This window comes from Gobio gobio (genome assembly GCF_949357685.1).
Source record: "Gobio gobio genome assembly, chromosome: 17".
Lineage (NCBI taxonomy): Eukaryota > Metazoa > Chordata > Actinopteri > Cypriniformes > Gobionidae > Gobio > Gobio gobio.
The window spans coordinates 14,660,631-14,680,900 of record NC_137110.1 but is presented as its reverse complement, the minus strand read 5'-3'; the positions used below and the strand labels follow the sequence as shown (position 1 = coordinate 14,680,900).

Genomic DNA, 20,270 nt, shown 5'->3' with positions numbered 1-20,270 from the left:
TCCTGTATGAACTCGCGAAGTTTGTGGAAGATTGTGTTGTCCTCCGTGAAATGTGCAGCGCGCGCGTCGTGCATCCACGCACCGGCAGTGTTTTTTTCACGCAGCTGACGTTGTGCAAATCTGGCATTGAACTCGCAAAGTTTGTGTTGTCCTCCGTGAAATGTGCAGCGCGCGCGTCGTTCATCCACGCACCGGCAGTGTTTTTTTCACGCAGCTGACGTTGTGCAAATCCGGCATTGAAATCGCGAAGACGGTGGATGTTTTCCTCTGTTAGATGTGCTGCAGAGAGCCCTGCGCGCCTGATTCCCCGCTGACTCAAACACACATGCATATAACATGCTGTGTGTTAAACGCTCTGCAACGCACCCCCGTCCCAAGGAAGGCTGAACAGAGCAAGTACCCCAGACCTGCAATCCGGATGGAAATAACAGCGTTTCCTCGGCATCGCGGCAACAACACTCCAGCCTAACTAACTTATACCACAACAGCGCCGCGATACAAAATGGCCTCACCCTCCCATATTTAATATTCTCGGAGGAGGGGTTTATGTAAATATTGAGCCTGTTGATGTCACCAACCCTGGAGGAATGTGTGTAGTCGCCTACTGGCCGTTTGCTGTAGTTCTTAGAAACTGATTTCTTTAAAAGCAAATATCTCCCTTTGCTTTAAACTTTGAACGTTGTAACTTTGCAGATGTTGTTTATGCTCAAGCAGCAACATTACACGTTAGCTAAAGTTAGAATAGTGAAATCGTGGTTTACCACCCCTTTAAATATATATATATATTTTTAATTTAGTACTGCCCTTCAGAAGCAACAGAAGATACTTGCATGTTTCCCAGAAGACAAATTGAGTACAATTAACCTTGATCTTCAAATTCAATACGTTTTAAACCCCCGTCTCATAATGAATGGTGTTTCCTTCTGGAGCATCAGTGAATGTTTGAACCTTTTTTAGTAGTTGTGTTTGAGTCCCTCAATTGTCCTCAGTGTGAAAAGATAGATCTCAAAATCATAAAGTCCCTGCTGGAGAGGGTTCAAATATGCAAAAGATGCTGAGAAACTGAAGAATGTGCAGGACCTGGAGGATTTTTCTGAAGAACATTGGGCAGTTTAACTGCTCAAGACAAACAACGGACTCATGAACAACCATCACAAAACAAAAAAACAGCCGTGGATCATCCAGGGAACGACACAGTATTGAGAATCAATGGTTCATAAACTTTTGAACGGGGATATTTTAATAAATTACTAACTGTATAAATTACTGATTATATGTAAACATATTTTATTTAAAATATCTTATTCAGGACAGTACTAAATAAAAAATAACATGCATTTTGAATGATCTCTCTTATTTTGTTAAAATTATTCATTTTCACAGATTACGCAAGTGGTTCACATACTTTTTCTTGTCACTGTATGTTGGCTGAATCCGAAATCACCCCCTACACCCTCAATCACTATAACCTACATTAGTCCACTAATAAAGTTGAAGGAGTGAATGAGTGCACTCGATTACGTCCATTATGGTTTCGGACACCACTACAAATGGCTGTCCCTTCAAATAATGCCCTATATGAGGGAATAGGGGGTGATTTCGGAGTGACATTGAGTGACAAAACAAAGCTAAAAAGAGCAGGACATCTATAGAATTTGAGTTTTTGTGTGCCGCCATCTAATAGTGGAAAATAGCATTTTAGAAAGTCAAAACAACGTCTTTTTAAAAAAAAAAAAGTCAACCATGAAATCAAAATCTATAGACAGTAAAAAGTGTTCTAGAGTGTGTAGATCTTGCGAGCTTCTATATCTCCAGAGGTTGAATATCCTAAGTGATTTACAGGCCAGTGTCCGGGACTTGGCGCAACAGTACGTTCAATACGCTGAAATAAAACCATTGCAGGAGAGCTTGTCATTACAGGCAGAAACAAGCGCACATGATCTTCCTTTCCAGGCCAGAAAGCATTAGGATCCGCCCAGCGAATTGACTGCTTCTTCCTACAACACATATACAGACATTAGACACTACAAACACTCTTATTTAAGATATAATACTGTTCAAAAGTTTGGGGTCTAATGTTTTAAAAATAAGTTTCTATTTTAATATCTTGTTGGCAAAGCTGAATATTCAGCAGTCATTACTCCAGAGTCACATAATCCTTCAGAAATCATTATAATGTGCTGATTTGGTGCATAAGTAACATTTCTTATTATTATCAATGTTGAAAACAGTTGTTCTGCTAAAACTTTTTTTTTTTTTTTTGTCATAGAGTGACTTACATCGCTTTGTGGCCCTCATTTGCTCCCCCTTCAACTCTGAGTGTTTTAGGTGTCCTGAGAGATTTCAGGCCTTGTTCTCGTCCACCACAGCCTGACAAGTGACCTTTCCCTCCCAAGTTGGAGCTGCTAGACATGCTCATGTCACCAGGGTGCAACAGGACTAGAGAAAGAGACACTGTCAGGTTGCATTTGTGATGTATTCTGCAGGCTTTTTACAATGCTATAATGATTTTATATATTATAAAAAAACATACCTTTCTGTAGAGTGGCCTGGCTCACATTAAGCCTCTGTCGTTGGCATTGCTCTATAGATTTTTGGTATTCTCTAAAACAAAGTCTCCTGAAACGATCCACTTCTTTACCCATAGTGCCACTCAGAGAAGAAGGGCAAGAGGTCATGGTGGCTGCCAAAACTCTCCTCATGATCACTAACACCTCCACATCCTGCATGCCCATCTACAAACATGAACATTCAAAGAGCTCTATTGCAGAAGTAACATAACTCAGCGGGCATAATTGAATGCTGTAATTAATATTCATTGAATACAAAAAATATTAATAATAATTATAAATTTGTGATCCCAACCATAGTTTTGATTCCTGTGGTGGGAACACGGTATACTGTAATGGTATCTGGTGGCAATACAATGGTACTTTGATATTTAATCAAATGTATATGGTATTACATGCAAATGTATGTGGTATTACATGATTACCATTTGTCTTGTACCCTGCTCCAAAGTATGTCAATATATACCATGGAATTATCATATTTTTGTTGGTGTTGTATGATGAAAAAGTTTTTATTTTTTTGCAATCATAATCTTATCAAAAACAGACTGTGATTGTTTTATATTTTTATGTTGCTGTACCAACCTCATCATCTTCCTCCTCTAGTGTGATTCCATATGTTGGAAGATGGTGTCTTGTCCCATTTCCTTTCTCACAGTCTGCGTTCCAATAACCTAAACATACACAATAGCCTACCTTATGTTGTTGTTACACACTGAAAGAAATAATGTTCATAGATAAGAACTATTTTATTCCTCTCTTTATACTTAGACCAATATATACCAGCGTTTGATTTTTGTCCTTCCCTTTCCTGATGCTTTCCGCTCCAGGCCTGGATTCCAGCAGCCAGGTCTTCCACAGTTACTGAGTTTCCATCCTTACTATTTAAAGTGGACATCAGCGCGTTCATCCGCTCAGGCTGTATGAAGAAGCCGTCCTACACACCAAAACAATGGTTCTTAAATTTGTGCAAAATGAAGAATACATGTATTGCCAACGCTAGCCTACTATGCACACCTTCTTAAACAGAGCACAGAGGTCTACACGCTTTAATTGACCAGTCCCATACCAGTCCAAGAATTTGGAGAGATTGCAGGCTTTGCGAGACCGCAGAAAGCTCTGCACTTCTTCAACTTCACGCCTGACTGCGCGCGGAGACTGTGATATAGACAAATTTGACAAAAAAAATATTTAGACAAAATATTTAGTTTACTAATTAGAACAATTAGAACTTTTTGTAATATGTTTAAGTGTGGCCTTTTTATAGCCACTATTCTAGTTTGTATCTGTGTCAAATTATGTTCCTACAGTTTTATCAGTTGGTGGTGGGAAAAGGTTTTTTTTTTTTGAAGGGGGTGATGACATCCGCTTATCTTGTCTCTCTCGATCCGTGATGAGAACCTCCAGGTCGGTGAGAATCGGTTTATTATGGAGCCACCTGCGCAGATCTCCCATACCGTCAAGCGCTTCTCTGAACGCTTTCCTGTCGCTGATCCAGTCCGGGTGTTCCGCGGGCTTGTCTCCAGGGAAACGCGTGTAGAACTCAGCAGCGCCTCTGAGGTCTGGTGTAGGTATAGCAGCAGGTCGAGCGTCAAGGTGTTTCGGCAGTGGACGAGTTTCGGGAGAGGTTTTTATCTTATCCATAATATGCTTCCTAAAGGCACCACTACTACATTTTTGAGGCCTAAACGAACCGCATGCTATTTGAAATAGGTAATTCTCTGTCAAATCACGTTTTTTTAACCGCCTGAATTCCTCTTCCAGCGTCGGATCACCCAGTAAGCACTCCGTCCCCAGGGCCATTATTTGAGTTTTGGCAGTGTGTAAAAAATCCCAAAGCTATTAAAATAAAGAGGAAGCTAAATTGTAACATGCCATGATTTTTATTCACCACTGATTTCTGTAGCCTACATGTAGCTGAGAAGTAGCCTAACTAAAGTCTATAGGTGGCATGTTTGCATTTGTATCCAAGACAACCATTCTTCTTACTCAAAGGTCAAACCTTTTCTTTTTGACTCAAGAGACAGTCAAAAAGACTTTACTGAAGCATCTTTTAGTTTAATTAAATTATATTTGATACTAATACACAAGAGAAAATTGGTCAGTTTTGCATCTGAATTTAATAATTTTACTGTTTGTAGCATACTACCACAATACCATTTGACATGTACTAGCTATTGCAATAGTGCCAAAATGTACTTATAAAATTTGGCCCCTTGTGATTTATGGGAGCTTATTCTTTTATAACCATATAAAATACACATCAGGCACCTCAAATACTTAATTTAAATCAAATAACTGAAATACATTTTCAATACCAAACAATTATGGCTTTCGATTGCTTTCATTTATGACTTAAGATACAAAAGTATCTGTAATGGAATAGTTCAGGGTAATCTTGACCTTGCTGTATTTGACTGTAGAATTTGAATATTACAGTCTATATAACCATTCCATTGTCCGTTTTTCCTGAGTGAATAGAACAGTACTTGTGAACTGATTTTTCTTTCTTTCTGGTAAGACAAGATGAAAGCGCAAAACCATTCTGTTGCACATTATTGCATAATTTCAATGTAGAGTTTAGTCTATTCCTGCAGTGCATGGTCCAGAATTTGTTCTTCCTGTACTGGGTTGGGCATTGTGACTCTCAGCTGGCCCTGATCCTCCATGGTACGTTGAATCGTCTCATAAGCATTAGTGTTGCCTGACCAGCATCTCCGTGCCACCTAGTGACATACACATCAGTATTATATATAACAGTATAATCAGTATGTAAGTATTTATATATATTAACACAGACAGACAGACACACACACACACACACACACACACACACACACACACACACACACACACACACACACACACACACACACACACACACACACACACACACACACACACACACACACACACACACACACACACACACACACACACACACACACACACACACACACACACACACATTAAGATACTCACCCCATTAGAGACATCCCAGTTCAACATTAGTCTAGCTCTCTGCTCTGCCTCTTCAGAACCATCCAGAAACAATCCAAAACCACCATTTATCACTTCTCCCCTAAAAATAAAATCAATAAAAATCTAAATAAAGTCAATAATTAAAGCCTTAATGATGACTAATAATAGAATTTTTCTTCCAAAAACCTTTTTTTTTTCGCCCAATCAATAATACAAAATAGCATACATTTTCATAAATAATCAGATATCTCCTTACCATCCAACTCCGCCTCCATTATGCAAAGCAACCCATGTGGCACCACGGAATGCATCACCAACAAAATTCTGCACTGCCATGTCTATAATAGACATAAATCTATTAAATAGGCTCTCTAGAAAACGTAAGTCTGTCAATATGACTGTACATACACTATATTACCAAAAGTATTGGGACACCCTTCCAAATTATCTAATTCAGGTGTTCCAATCACTTTGTGGCCCCAGGTGTATGAAATCAAGCACTTAGGCATACAGACTGCTTCAAACATTTGTGAAAGAATGGGTCACTCTCAGGAGCTCAGTGAATTCAAGCGTGGTACAGTGATAGGTTAACCCTAAATTAGGGTTAGGGTTAGCAGTTGATCGTGCAAAAAAAAGTATCAACTGTTTAACATACTGGAAGCAGTTGGGAACAACAGCAACTCACCCACGGAGTGGTAGGCCACGTAAAATCACAGAGCGGGGTCAGTGCATGCTGAGGCACACAGTGCGCAGAAGTCGCCAACTTTCTGCAGAGTCAATAGCTACAGACCTCCAAACTTTATGTGACTTTCAGATTAGCTCAAGAACAGTGCATATAGAGCTTCGTGGACTCAAGAGCAGTGGAGACGTGTTCTCTGGAGTGACGAATCACGCTTCTCTGTCTAGCAATCCGATGGACGGGTCTGGGTTTGGCAGTTCCCAGGAGAACGGTACTTCCTGCCTTACTGCATTGTGCCAAGTGTATAGTTTGGTGGAGGGGAGAATATGGTGTGGGGTTGTTTTCAGGGGTTGGTATTAGCCCCTTAGTTCCGGTGAAAGGAACTCTTAATTCTTCAGCATACCAAGACATTTTGGACAATTTCATGCTCCCAACTTTGTGGGAACAGTTTGGGGACGGCCCCTTCCTGTTCCAACATGACTGTGCGCACCAGTGCACAAAGCAAGGTCCATAAAGACATGGATGAGCGAGTTTGGTGTGCGAATTAGAGCGGAGACTGCGAGTCAGGCCTTCTCATCCAAAATCAGTGCCTGACCTCACAAATGCGCTTTTAGAAGAATGGTCAAAAAATCCCATAAACACACTCCTAAACCTTGTGGAAAGCCTTCCCAGAAGAGTTGAAGCTGTTATAGCTGCAAAGAGTGGGCCAACTCCATATTAAACCCTATGGATTAAGAATGGGATTTCATTAAAGTTCCTGTGCATGTAAAGGCAGGCGTCCCAAAACTTTTGGAAATATAGTGCATGTACATGTATCCCTTACTTAGTATAGCTAGTATATGGAGTATGAGTTCACTTGTATAATTAGATGTGTCTTGTGTACCTGCGCAGAAGGCAGAGCCATCATAAACATTAGAGGTCTCCCTGAAGGGGCTGTCTGTCCCACTGACATCATGGTGGTCTCTACTGATGACTACTGGAGCCTGAGGGGGGGGGGGAGAGACAGTTGCACTGGTATGTTGCAAAGTGTGTATTAATGAACCATAGTTCAATTAGTTCAGTAGTATGCATTGCACACTTAGTATGCACAAATAGCTTTACCGAGACTTTGCCCTTAGCAATGGCTTGGTTTATTGCCAAGGCAATGGCTACTCTTCCTCTCTGGTCTGAATAGAGAATACGGGCCTGTGAACCCACAACCTAAACACAAAAGAGACCAGATAACTGAACACACATTTAGCACTTAGTATTTTTAAAACATATGTTTAAAATCATAATAGTAGTAGGTCACCTCATGGCACTGGTATTTTAAGGTTCTAGTTTACTATAATAACCCTGCTTCATGGTGGCCGACATGTTGAGATCACATGGCCAGTTGAATAATACATGCTGTATAACCCACCTATTATGAATTTTGGCTGAATAGCATATTTCCACAATGGCATTAGTACATTTTTGCTTTTGTGTCATGCTGCATCCACACCACTAGCTGTCAGTATAAGTTCAAAATAGAAGGGTAAATAAATGAATGTGACTATGTGATGTGAGTTGTAAACTTTACATAAGTGGGTGTCTGTGTGTAACATATCCTATGCCTGCCGTTTCCATCTACCCACCACCAGAGGTCACCATTAAGACTTTTTCACTGCACACAGTTACATGTTACCCTGGACTACATTTCCCAGGTTTCATTGCTCCTAATTAGTTCCACACCTGTATTCAATCACAAGGACTATAAAACACTGATGCACAAGCTCACTGATTGCAGAGTATTGTTAGCACATGTTGCTGTTTAGCTGATAGCTTCTTTACGGAGCCAACCGTGTTCTTAGTCTGTTCTAGTCTTACTCTGTGTTTTGATCCTAGCCTGGTTTCCTGTGTTCTGCCTGCTCTCTGCCTGCCCTGGACTCTTGCTCGCCTTTGATTATCTCTATTTGTCTTGCCCTGTTTGGATACTGTTTGCCTCTCGCCTGGACCTTAGCCTGGAAGTCAGATTATCCTCTTGCCTTGTCCCCTGGATGAAGTTATCTGGTTGATGACCCTTGCCTGTCCCTGGAATGCTCTTTGTCTTGTCCATATCATGCCTGTTTGCCTTGGTTTGAGCCCTGTCTGTTATTGACACATCTTTAATAAAAGCTTTGCATATGGATCCGCACGCCTCTCATCTCAGTCCCTCCGTAACAGAATACTCTGCCACCCGAGGATCCAGCGACTTCTCTAAAGAACACTGGTCAGGTATGAACCTTGCAAGACAGTTATTGGCCCTAGAACAGGGTATGCGACCGCTAGAGGTATATATTCAGGAGTATTTGGATTTAGCATATTTTTCTGATCTGCCTGATTGTGTTCTCATTGACTTCTTCTGTGAAGGCATAAATCCACCCTTAAAGTCTCGATTAATCCATGAGGGTCCTCGTACATCGCTCAGTCATTTTCTGGATTATGCTCTACTGATAACTGGCTCTTTTTTCACTGTGGGGGTCGCAGAGCCTCCTCACGTCTCAGCAGACCTTCCAGAGTCTCGTGTCGTCTCAGCAGACCTTCCAGAGTCTCGTGTCGTCTCAGCAGACCTTCCAGAGTCTCGTGTCGTCTCAGCAGACCTTCCAGAGTCTCGTGTCGTCTCAGCAGACCTTCCAGAGTCTCGTGTCGTCTCAGCAGACCTTCCAGAGTCTCGTGTCGTCTCAGCAGACCTTCCAGAGTCTCGTGTCGTCTCAGCAGACCTTCCAGAGTCTCGTGTCGTCTCAGCAGACCTTCCAGAGTCTCGTGTCGTCTCAGCAGACCTTCCAGAGTCTCGTGTCGTCTCAGCAGACCTTCCAGAGTCTCGTGTCGTCTCAGCAGACCTTCCAGAGTCTCGTGTCGTCTCAGCAGACCTTCCAGAGTCTCGTGTCGTCTCAGCAGACCTTCCAGAGTCTCGTGTCGTCTCAGCAGACCTTCCAGAGTCTCGTGTCGTCTCAGCAGACCTTCCAGAGTCTCGTGTCGTCTCAGCAGACCTTCCAGAGTCTCGTGTCGTCTCAGCAGACCTTCCAGAGTCTCGTGTCGTCTCAGCAGACCTTCCAGAGTCTCGTGTCGTCTCAGCAGACCTTCCAGAGTCTCGTGTCGTCTCAGCAGACCTTCCAGAGTCTCGTGTCGTCTCAGCAGACCTTCCAGAGTCTCGTGTCGTCTCAGCAGACCTTCCAGAGTCTCGTGTCGTCTCAGCAGACCTTCCAGAGTCTCGTGTCGTCTCAGCAGACCTTCCAGAGTCTCGTGTCGTCTCAGCAGACCTTCCAGAGTCTCGTGTCGTCTCAGCAGACCTTCCAGAGTCTCGTGTCGTCTCAGCAGACCTTCCAGAGTCTCGTGTCGTCTCAGCAGACCTTCCAGAGTCTCGTGTCGTCTCAGCAGACCTTCCAGAGTCTCGTGTCGTCTCAGCAGACCTTCCAGAGTCTCGTGTCGTCTCAGCAGACCTTCCAGAGTCTCGTGTCGTCTCAGCAGACCTTCCAGAGTCTCGTGTCGTCTCCGCAGACCTTCCAGAGCCTCCTCACGGCAGGTCTGCCACCTCAGAACCCTCATCTGATCTGTCAGGGGAAACCGTTATGCGTCAAAGGTTGGCATCCAGCGTGGAGGATCCACCGCTGGCATCAGTACGCACCGCTGGGATCCCCGAACCGATTCATTCTAGCCCTCCTGCTCCTGAACTTATTCCCCTGTCGGCAGCGCTCCCCATGATGGGGATCGCTTTATGGTGTATCTGGGCTTCGTATACCACTGCTGAATATCCAGAGGTGGCGGCAGATGCTGCAGAATCTTATGAGATGGTATTCGCTTCAGCTCCTGGCGCAGTGGTGACGTATAGCAATGAATTCTCGTCTTGTTTTGAATTGGCAACGGAGGCCGTTTGTGAAATTTTGTCCTGTATCGACCCACCCGCAGAGGCTGTCTCTGAACTTTCATTCTGTTGTGAACCAGCTCTGGAGGCCGACTATGAACTCTTGTCATGTCCTAGACCAGCCATGGAGACCATTTCTGAACCCTTGTTGTCCTGTCCTGAAACCGCTTCAGAGGCTGTTTATGAACTGTCAACCTGTCTTGACCCGGCCACAAAGGCCATCTATGAACTGTCATCCTGTTCTGAACCAGCCAAGCAGACAGTCAATGAATTATTGTACCTTCATGAACTGACCACAGAGGTCCTAAATGAACCGTTTTTCTGTCCTGCTAGTCCTGTCACAACCCTAGAAATGGTACAGGAGTTTCCTGTCGGTTCCAGTAGCTTTGTCATAACCGAAGATTCCACAAATGTCTTATCTGACTATCCTGTTCCTACCCATGAGTCTAATTATGAACTGTCTACCCATCCAGTTCTCTCAAATGTGTCTGATTTTGAACTATCTGTCTTGCCAGTTTCAGTCAATGTTTTTAGTTTTGAGCAGTCTAGTTATTCAGTTCCTATCAACACACTCCATTTCGAAATATCTGCCTATAATGAATCTGTCTCTGAATTTTCTGCAAGTCCAATTTCCTTCAATGATCCAATGTGTGATTTGTCAGCCGGTCTAGTTTCAATCAATGCTTGTGATTCTGAATTGTTTCCCCATTCTGTTTTCCCCATCAAGTCTGATTTTGAACCACCTATCTGCCTAGTTTCCATTCATAAACCCGATTTTGAACTCTCCGTTCATCCAGTCACTCCCAAAGAGATTCTGATTGAACTCATTGCATTTCCTGTCTCGGTCCTTGGGGCCGTGGATACATTGTCTGTGTTTTATGTCTCAGTTTTCCTTAGGTTTCAGTCTTTACCATGGGTCCCTTATCCATCTGGGCCACCGTGGTGGTTCACTTGCATACTCTGGTGGTCTTCAACCCAGCTTGTTCTGCTATGGTCACCTGTCCAGCCCGCTTCGTCCTGGCCCTGGTCGTCTGTCCAGCCTGCTTCGTCCTGGCCTCTTGCTCAACCTACTCCGCCTTGGCTTCCTGATCTGACTCTGTCTTCAGTCTTACTCCCACCACATGGTCCTGGCCCTCCGTCCCTTCTCCTGTTCTGTTTCGCGTCTGGAAGCCGCTCCTTGGAGGGGGGTTCTGTAACATATCCTATGCCTGCCGTTTCCATCTACCCACCACCAGAGGTCACCATTAAGACTTTTTCACTGCACACAGTTACATGTTACCCTGGACTACATTTCCCAGGTTTCATTGCTCCTAATTAGTTCCACACCTGTATTCAATCACAAGGACTATAAAACACTGATGCACAAGCTCACTGATTGCAGAGTATTGTTAGCACATGTTGCTGTTTAGCTGATAGCTTCTTTACGGAGCCAACCGTGTTCTTAGTCTGTTCTAGTCTTACTCTGTGTTTTGATCCTAGCCTGGTTTCCTGTGTTCTGCCTGCTCTCTGCCTGCCCTGGACTCTTGCTCGCCTTTGATTATCTCTATTTGTCTTGCCCTGTTTGGATACTGTTTGCCTCTCGCCTGGACCTTAGCCTGGAAGTCAGATTATCCTCTTGCCTTGTCCCCTGGATGAAGTTATCTGGTTGATGACCCTTGCCTGTCCCTGGAATGCTCTTTGTCTTGTCCATATCATGCCTGTTTGCCTTGGTTTGAGCCCTGTCTGTTATTGACACATCTTTAATAAAAGCTTTGCATATGGATCCGCACGCCTCTCATCTCAGTCCCTCCGTAACACTGTGAGAGTGTGAGCCATACCATCTTATGTTTCCCAGCTTCACGGATCCAGCGGATGTTGTCACTGTATTGCTGTCGGACACGTTCAGTTACTGTGGAACTTATCTGTTCTAGTACAGTAGAGGCGATTGCATCAGTCTCAGCCAGGTCAGCAGGGTCACCAGAGGTACAGACCCAACGAAATGGCCCAAAACCCAGTGAAAAAATATCCCTACAAAAAGGGGCAAAGATTAAAACTAGTGTGTGAGTGAGTGTACTTACAGTATATGTGTGTTGGCTTGCAGATGGTCACTTACCCCATTATGTGTTGGACATATGAGGGATATTTAAACTCAGTAGCCCCTCCCCCTTTCTTCTCTACCTCCGCACCTTGAAGAGACAATTCAATTCAATTCACATTTATTTGTCATAAGAACACTTGGTAACACTTTATTTTACAGTGTCCTTGTTACGTTACATGTAGTTACTATGGTAATAACTATAAAGTATGCATAATTACACGCAACTAATAAGCACATGTAGTGAATTAATATTACTCAGTAATGTTTAATAGCACTGTAACAAGTACACCTTAAAATATATGTATACTTTGATGTTAGTCGCACTATACTCAGTCTGGAAAACTTGATTTCGACTGGCTAATCTTGACATTTTTTTTGTTTGCGAAATATCTTTGCATTATGACAATTACATTTTAATCGTTCTTTTTCCTTTTGCTACATAGATATACAGTATCGGTCAAAAGTTTGGAAACTACTTTTTTTATGTTTTTGAAAGAAGTCCGTTATGCTCACCAAAGCTGCATTTATTTGATCAAAAATGCTGAAAAAAACAGTAATATTGTGAAATATTATTACAATTTAAAATAATGGTTTTCTATTTTCATATACTTTAAAATATAATTTATTTTTGTGATGCAAAGCTGAATTTTCATCACCCATTATTCCAGTCTTCAGTGTCACATGATCCATCAGAAATCATTCTAATATTTATTATCAATGTTGGAAACAGTTGTGCTGTATAGATTTTTTATAATAATATTAATATTATAATATTTTTATAACCTGTAATACTTTTTCCGGGATTATTTGATGGATAAAAAGTTAAAAAAGAACAACATATAACTTAAAATATAAATTTTTTGTAACAATATACACTACCGTTCAAAGGTTTGGGGTCAGTCATTTTTTTCTTTCTTTTTTTGAAAGAATGTAATACTTTTATTCAGAAAAGATGTGTTCAATTGATTAAAAACAATTGATAGTAAAAAGATTTATATTGTTAGAAAAGATTTATATTGTTCTTTTTAACTTTTTATTCATCAATGAATCCTGAAAAAAGTATCACAGGTTACAAAAGAATATTAAGCAGCACAATTGTGTCCGACATTGATAATAACTGAGTATCAAATCAGCATATTAGAATGATTTCTGAAGGATCATGTGACACTGAAGACTTGAATAATGGCTAATGAAATTTCACTCATAAATTGGAATAATATTTCACAATATTACAGTTTTTTTCCCTGTATTTTGATCAAATAAATGCAGGCTTGACGAGCATAAGAGACTTCTTTTAAAAAAAAAATTCCCAAACTTTTAACCGGTACTTTAGTTTCACATCTCTCTAATCACTTGGTGTGGACTCTTTCTTTTCACTGAATAAAATAATTCATTATTTGTTGCTCATTCATTTATTTATTTGGTAAGAATTTGGATAATGTACAGTCTGATGATTTTATCGCAAAATAAACCCTGTCAGGGTAATACCTGATCACCATGTCATGCTGTATTTTGTGATAATGACTCTTTACTTGCCTGCTCTCTGGGCCTCTAAGAGAAAAGCGTTGCCGTAGTCCCAGAAGAACATCCCTGCATCTGACAATTTATTGATGGCCTCCACCTGCCTGCAAAGACTGCACAAGGGAGTTTTAAGCGTATGTAGTTTTAAATGACTTTGTGGCATTAAGATAGCTGTATTTTGTGTGTACCTCTCGTGTACTAGGTTTTTGAAGCGCTGTGGGTCAGTGTTCATGAGCTGATTGGCTTGTTTGATGGTGAGTTGCACTGGGTAATATCCTCCACTGAATGGATTGTGAAGTGATGTCTGATCAGAACCCAAATCAACCAACAACTCTCCTGTCTTCTTATACTCCTGGTAGAGGTACTCCCTGAAACATATTGCACTTATAATTTACAAAAAAAAAATACTTGCAAACAATAGCAAATAGAATATGAAGTACACAACTTGCCAGAGATCCACAATGTTGCCATGGTAGCCTAAACTCAAGGCCACTTTTGCTTTTCTGGCCTCCCTATAAGATGAAGTATTAGAAGTTTAAGATCTGTTTGTATGTCTCAATGTGTTTCTGTATATGTTTTCTTGCATACTGTACCTGATGCGTTGGATGCAGTGGCTCAAATCACTAGTGACCTCCATCAGCCAGCCTTGCTCATGCCTTTTCTTTAGGGGAGCTTCATCAATCTGCAGAGGCCAGTTATGATAGTGTACTTAGGGCTTTATACACATGGATCGTTTCAGGGGTTTGAGGGTGGTTTGCAATTTCAACTTAAATGTGAAGATTTTTTGTTTTGTAATTTATTACAACTAACGTGGACCTAAATGAGACCTGTGCCCACTTCTATGGCTAGGAAAAGTGTGAATGCAAAAACAACTGGGTTCACATTTTGGTCCATTGAGTTCTTTAAAATAAATGTCAACCATCATCTAACCTCGGCGATGACCCCAACACAGCCAGCAATGACCGCTGCCTTTGCTTGTGCTCCGCTCATGCCACCCAGACCAGATGTCACATACACACGACCGCTTAGGTCACCTGAGCCCAAGTATCTCCGACCTGCATTGAGCACTGTCAACTAAATAGGCAGAGGGGATATTCTTTTAGATCATTTTTGAAAGTTTTGGACAGCACATTTTTATTAGTTCTGTTTGTTCTTCTTACCATGGTGCCATGAACGATGCCCTGAGGGCCAATGTAACAGTAACTTCCAGCTGTCATCTGTCCATACCTGATCATACACACAGAGTTTATTTAAATAAAGTATTATTTAAATAAAATCACAACCACATTCATCAAATTTACACAACCACTTAAAAGTATTGGTAATATATATTTTTTAATTTATTCAACAAATGATCCCTTAAAAAACTATCATGGGTTCCACAAAAAATATTAAGCAGCACAACTGTTTTCAACTCTGATAATAATTAGAAATGTTTCCTGAGCACCAAATCATCATATTAGAATGATTTCTGTAGGATCATGTGACACTGAAGACTGGAGTAATGATGCTGAAAATTCAGCTTGGCCATCACAAGAATAAATATGCATTAAATAGAAAACAAATATTTATTGCTGTTTTACTGTATTTTTGATCAAATAAATGTAGTCTTGGTGAGCATAAAAGACTTCTTTCAAAAAATCTTACTGGCCCAAACTTTTGAATGGTAATGTACATATGCACATTTTCTAAAAGAGCCTAGTTAAATTGTTATTAGGTATTGGTGAAATCTCACATGGTAATTCCCATAGCAAACATCTTCTCATATTCCTCTCTGGAAGAATAGTTTGGAATAACCTGAAACCACACAAGAAGAAAAATAGAGGAAACGGTTATTTCCCTTCCCTTACTTATATCCCATATTCAATTCAGAATGGCCTGTGTGTATCTTACCATGCCATTCGTGATAACACATCGTGGAGAAGAGGGGAGGCTTGGAAAGAGGCCTAATGGATGACCACTGTACATCACAAGGGTCTGCTCTTCAGTCATGGTGCTCAGATAGTGAAATGCTAGCCAGAACTACGTATACAAACACACACAAACACAGTGGACATAAAAGGCCAATTTAATTTCTGAGCCCAACACTTTAACTTGGTTTTCTCTGTTTAACCCCTTAAAGAGTTAGTTCACCCAAAAATGAAAATTCTGTCATTAATTACTTACCCTCATGTCGTTCGACACCCGTAAGACCTCCGTTCATCTTCAGAACACAAATGAAGATATTTTAGTTGAAATCCGATGGCTCAGAAAGGCCTCCATTGGCACAATGCACTGTTCACTCTTAGACCCATAAAAGGTACTAAAGACGTCGTTACAAAGTCCATCTCACTACAGTGGTTCTACAATAACTTTATAAAGCGACAAGAATAGTTTTTGTGCGCAAAAAAACCCTAAATAACGACTTATATAGTGATGACCGATTTCAAAACACGGCATCATGAAGCTTCGGAGCATTATGAATCAGCGAATCGAATCATGATTCGGATCGCGTGTCAAACCGCCAAACTGCTGAAATCACGTGACTTTCGTGATCCAAACCGCTGAATCGACTCACTGATTCATAACGCTTCAAAGCTTCATGATGCATTGTTTTGAAATCGGTCATCACTATATAAGTCGTTATTTAGGTTTTTTTTGCTCACAAAAACTATTCTTGTCGCTTTATAAAGTTATTGTAGAACCACTGTAGTGAGATGGACTTTGTAACGACGTCTTTAGTACCTTTTATGGGTCTTGAGAGTGTAAAGTGCATTGTGCCAATGGAGGCCTTTCTGAGCCATCAGATTTCAACTAAAATATCTTAATTTGTGTTCCGAAGATGAACGGAGGTCTTACGGGTGTCATGAGGGTAAGTAATCAATGACAGAATTTTCATTTTTGGGTGAACTAATCCTTTAAGTGTCAACGTCCCACTAGCAGGACGCTTGGCGCTCTTTTTTATCGCCTTATCCTCATATCACATATTTTAGTAATCATCATAAATTAGGTATAGGCTAATTCAAAAGCTTACGAATTCAAAGTACATCCTGTAAAAAATGTTTTGAAATTGGACATTGCGTTACCATGGAAACAGTAGTCTAAATAGGGGCTCCTCCCGTAGTGGGCAGTGTCATGTTTCATATTACAAAACTCATTTTAACTACTAAACCAAAACCTTTTCTAATCTTGACAAAACATATATCGCCAGAAAGGTCTCAACGTCCCATATTTGGTGACTGTTTTGTGATAGGAGTGAAATTTGGACAGAAATTTATTAATTTGCTACAGGAGAACGCATAAAAAATCAATGGAACAGTTAAGGGGTTATAAAGAAACTAAAAGTATTTACTACATATCAACTATAATGTGTTACGAGTGTATAACGTATAATGTGCTACATGGGACATGAGGACAGATTAAAAGTCCTGCATAAACAGGAGAAACGGAGACGTGACATCACTCGTCACATCCTTGTGGATGGATAAGTACAAGAACAAATGTTACATCCACTTAAATAATAACAATTACCTCCATTTGATATATTTTAATATAACACAAAATGTTATAACTGTAATATAAAAGTAATATATAAATGTATATACAAATCTCACACTTTACCTGCGCCCAGTTGCTGAACACCTGCCCGTTTCCTCCATATGTTACAAGCTCTTGAGGGAACTGAGAGTATTACAATGAGAGCTTAATACAATTAAGCATTTTCTTGACTATTATATATTACATCAAAACATCATACAAAATGTGAAAATGTACCTGTGCTACAGAGGGGTCCAGATTGTTCATAATCATAAGCATGATGGAAGCAGCTTGTCTTGTTCTGCATGGGTACTGATCAATAGGATAGGCTCTATAACACACAAGTAGTCATGGATGTGGTGTGAACTGCCATAGTCAAGACATACCGAATGAATACGGTTGTCTAAATATGCTGTGCAATTGCTTATGTTGTACCTCATCCGCAGTGCAGGACAGAAGCGGTACATGTATATGTGTCCGTACTGCCTGAGCTCCTGCGCAAACTCTGAAGCCAGAGTCCCATGCAGATTAGGAGGAAAGTATCTCAAAGCATTCCTCAAAGCCAGCTAGAGAGACAGAGACAGAGAGACACTATGACAGAGACCCAGAACAGGTCCAGTAAAGATTAACTGAAGAGAGAGAATGAGTGATCATGATGCAATCAATTTACTAAATGTTTTGGTCTCTGTCCCTCACCCCCTCTTGTACTGAACATTCTTCCCTTTCTCTGTTCAAAATTCAGACTCTTATCTTTAATGATTGACAGGACTCACAGTGTGGAAAGATTTGTGAACGTTGCTGACCACTGAGTGGACTTAAAGCATTTAAAACATCTTAATTTGTTTAAATTCATCAACATTTCAAAAGTTCTGGGTCGCCAAGTCTCTTTTGCTCACCCAGGCTGAATTTATTTCATTTAAAATACAGTGAAAACGGTAACATTGCGAAATATTGTCACAAATTAAAATAACTTTTTTTTCTATTTTAATATATTGTAAAATTTAATTTATTCCTGTAATTAGAAATCATTTTAATATGCTAATTTGGTGCTCAAAAACATTTCTTATTATGTTGAAAACAGTTAAATAGCTTAATATTGTTCACTGTAAAATGTTTTCTGAATTCTTTCTTGAATTATATAGATTATTTTAACAATGTAAAAGTCTTTACTGTCACTTTTGATCAATTTAATGTGCTTACTGAATAAAAGTATTCATTTATTTTCTTAAAAAATAAAATCTTACTGACCCCAAACTTATACTGTATATTACAACATCATATTTTTAATACATTTTGGGGAGGTTGTAAACAGCCGTGCTTCTAAGTGCACAACTAAAAATCTGCTATGTGATTTGTCAGTAATTCAATAATTTGTTAAAAATATAATTTTATCAAGAACAAAGCTGTTAACGCAGGATTTTCACTGAATAACAACTTAAATCTAAGTCTGTTCCCAACACAAAGTTATCACATGGCTTCTGAAGACTTGAAATATAAAGTCATATGCACTTTACATTTATGATGCTTTATGATTTTTGGTCCCCATCTACTTTCACTGTATGCAAGAAAGCAGAAATTATACTATTTTTTTATTTATTATACATTTTCCTTTACAAGGAATCACCAAATAACCGAGCATAGGTGTGAGAGATGTGTTGACCCACCCGTTCTTCTGCTGGGTTGAGGTTTGGAGTTCGGACAGGTGCATGAGGTACATTGGGGTCTCTCCCACGGTTTGGGGGAAGAGGATCGAGAGGCAGTCCCGTACAGATCTCCTTTAGACTGGACATCGCTCCTGTATTCAGAGAGGAGATATAAAGAAATGAAAACAGCAGAAATACATTTAAAAGATATCTCTGTGAGCTGAGGCTTATACTTACACGTTCTCACTGGATTAGTCTGAAATTTTTAGGGAGAATTACAGAGGTTCATATGAACACTGCCCTGATGACCCTCTAACCTCCTCCCCATCACTCCATTGGTCAGTTTACTTGGTTTTCTATCTAGTACTATCCAATAAGAAACTTCGGATATCTCTTTCATGTAATCATTGAACAAGCCAGACATGATGTGGCACTCTCCCAAAAAACATAAAAACAAACCATCAGAAACATGACGAATTTCATTTTACTGACCTTGGATGATTGATTTAAGCCATTTCTTCCACCATGTTCAACGAAGGCTGTCAAAATATATAATTTCAGAAGCTTCATTCTTGTTCATTCCTTTTTTTTTTTTTACATATTCAAATGTCAGTGGAGACTTGCCTGGCAGAATTTGCTAGAACCCTTTAAGGTTTAGTTCACCCAAAAAAAAGACAATTCTGCCATCATTTACTCACCCTCATGTCATTCAAAACCTGTATGGCTCTCCTTACTCTTGTGGAACACAAAAGATATTAGGCATTATGTGTTGAGTCCCATATTTTCATGTAATCTCAAACTTTTGGACCCACTATGAATGTTGATTTATTAACTTTATATTACTTTGATACCATTTGACTAAAGAAGCACAGTAACATATTCTTTAATGGCCAAAATATAAAAATGCTTTAATCAAAATTTGATTTCACAATTTACACACAAACCACCATGTTTGACACACTGTCTCAGAAGATTTAAAATCACACACTATCACACGTAATACGTGTCAATATGTAACAAAGTTACACTTGGATTAAGATGTTTATTGGAACAGAAAAATTTAAATACAAAATTAAAAGAAAAAGAACACAGAATTCAAACCATGATTGGTTTATAAATATGAGGATGATATCTCCCAGAACACACAAAAAAGTTTTTCAAAGCATCCTTTACATGCTTTATTTTTCTGGACCTCTCCCTTTTTTTTTTTTTAAATAGCAGGATATCGTTTAACCTGATCATAAAACATTTTGAGAAAAATATATTGTCTGTGTAATGTTACTTTCTACATTTATGTAAACATTGCCCTTGTCTCCCTTTTAATCAGAGATGTATAAAGTACTAGAGACACATCCTTGAGTAAAAGTACAAGTTCCTTATCAAAAAAGTGACTTGAGTAGAAGTTGAAGTGCTCTTTAAG

General features: G+C 40.0%; 3 protein-coding genes across 3 annotated transcripts in view; all 3 read right to left on the bottom strand.

The window, feature by feature from the left end:
* The window catches only part of chchd4b (coiled-coil-helix-coiled-coil-helix domain containing 4b), a 616,826-nt gene that overhangs the window by 593,368 nt on the left and 3,188 nt on the right, over window positions 1-20,270 (bottom strand). The gene's annotated exons all lie outside the window — the stretch shown is intronic.
* Window positions 1,778-4,214, bottom strand: efcab12 (EF-hand calcium binding domain 12; the record flags this gene model as incomplete). The annotated part of the gene is made up of 7 exons (XM_079841334.1): window positions 1,778-1,997; window positions 2,280-2,439; window positions 2,534-2,735; window positions 3,156-3,244; window positions 3,354-3,507; window positions 3,588-3,728; window positions 3,879-4,214. 7 exons carry the CDS (start codon window positions 4,212-4,214, stop codon window positions 1,778-1,780), a joined length of 1,302 nt encoding a protein of 433 aa, XP_079697460.1.
* uroc1 (urocanate hydratase 1) lies at window positions 4,437-19,171 on the bottom strand. Its single transcript, XM_079840441.1, has 20 exons — window positions 19,088-19,171; window positions 18,872-19,002; window positions 17,643-17,773; window positions 17,445-17,538; window positions 17,292-17,351; window positions 15,585-15,713; window positions 15,427-15,488; window positions 14,852-14,918; window positions 14,622-14,765; window positions 14,285-14,373; window positions 14,141-14,203; window positions 13,880-14,059; window positions 13,707-13,804; window positions 12,186-12,258; window positions 11,911-12,100; window positions 7,333-7,431; window positions 7,115-7,214; window positions 5,809-5,890; window positions 5,553-5,652; window positions 4,437-5,296 (listed from the first exon to the last, which is right to left on the bottom strand). Exons 2-20 carry the CDS (start codon window positions 18,995-18,997, stop codon window positions 5,156-5,158), a joined length of 2,028 nt encoding a protein of 675 aa, XP_079696567.1. The 5' UTR covers window positions 18,998-19,002; window positions 19,088-19,171; the 3' UTR covers window positions 4,437-5,155.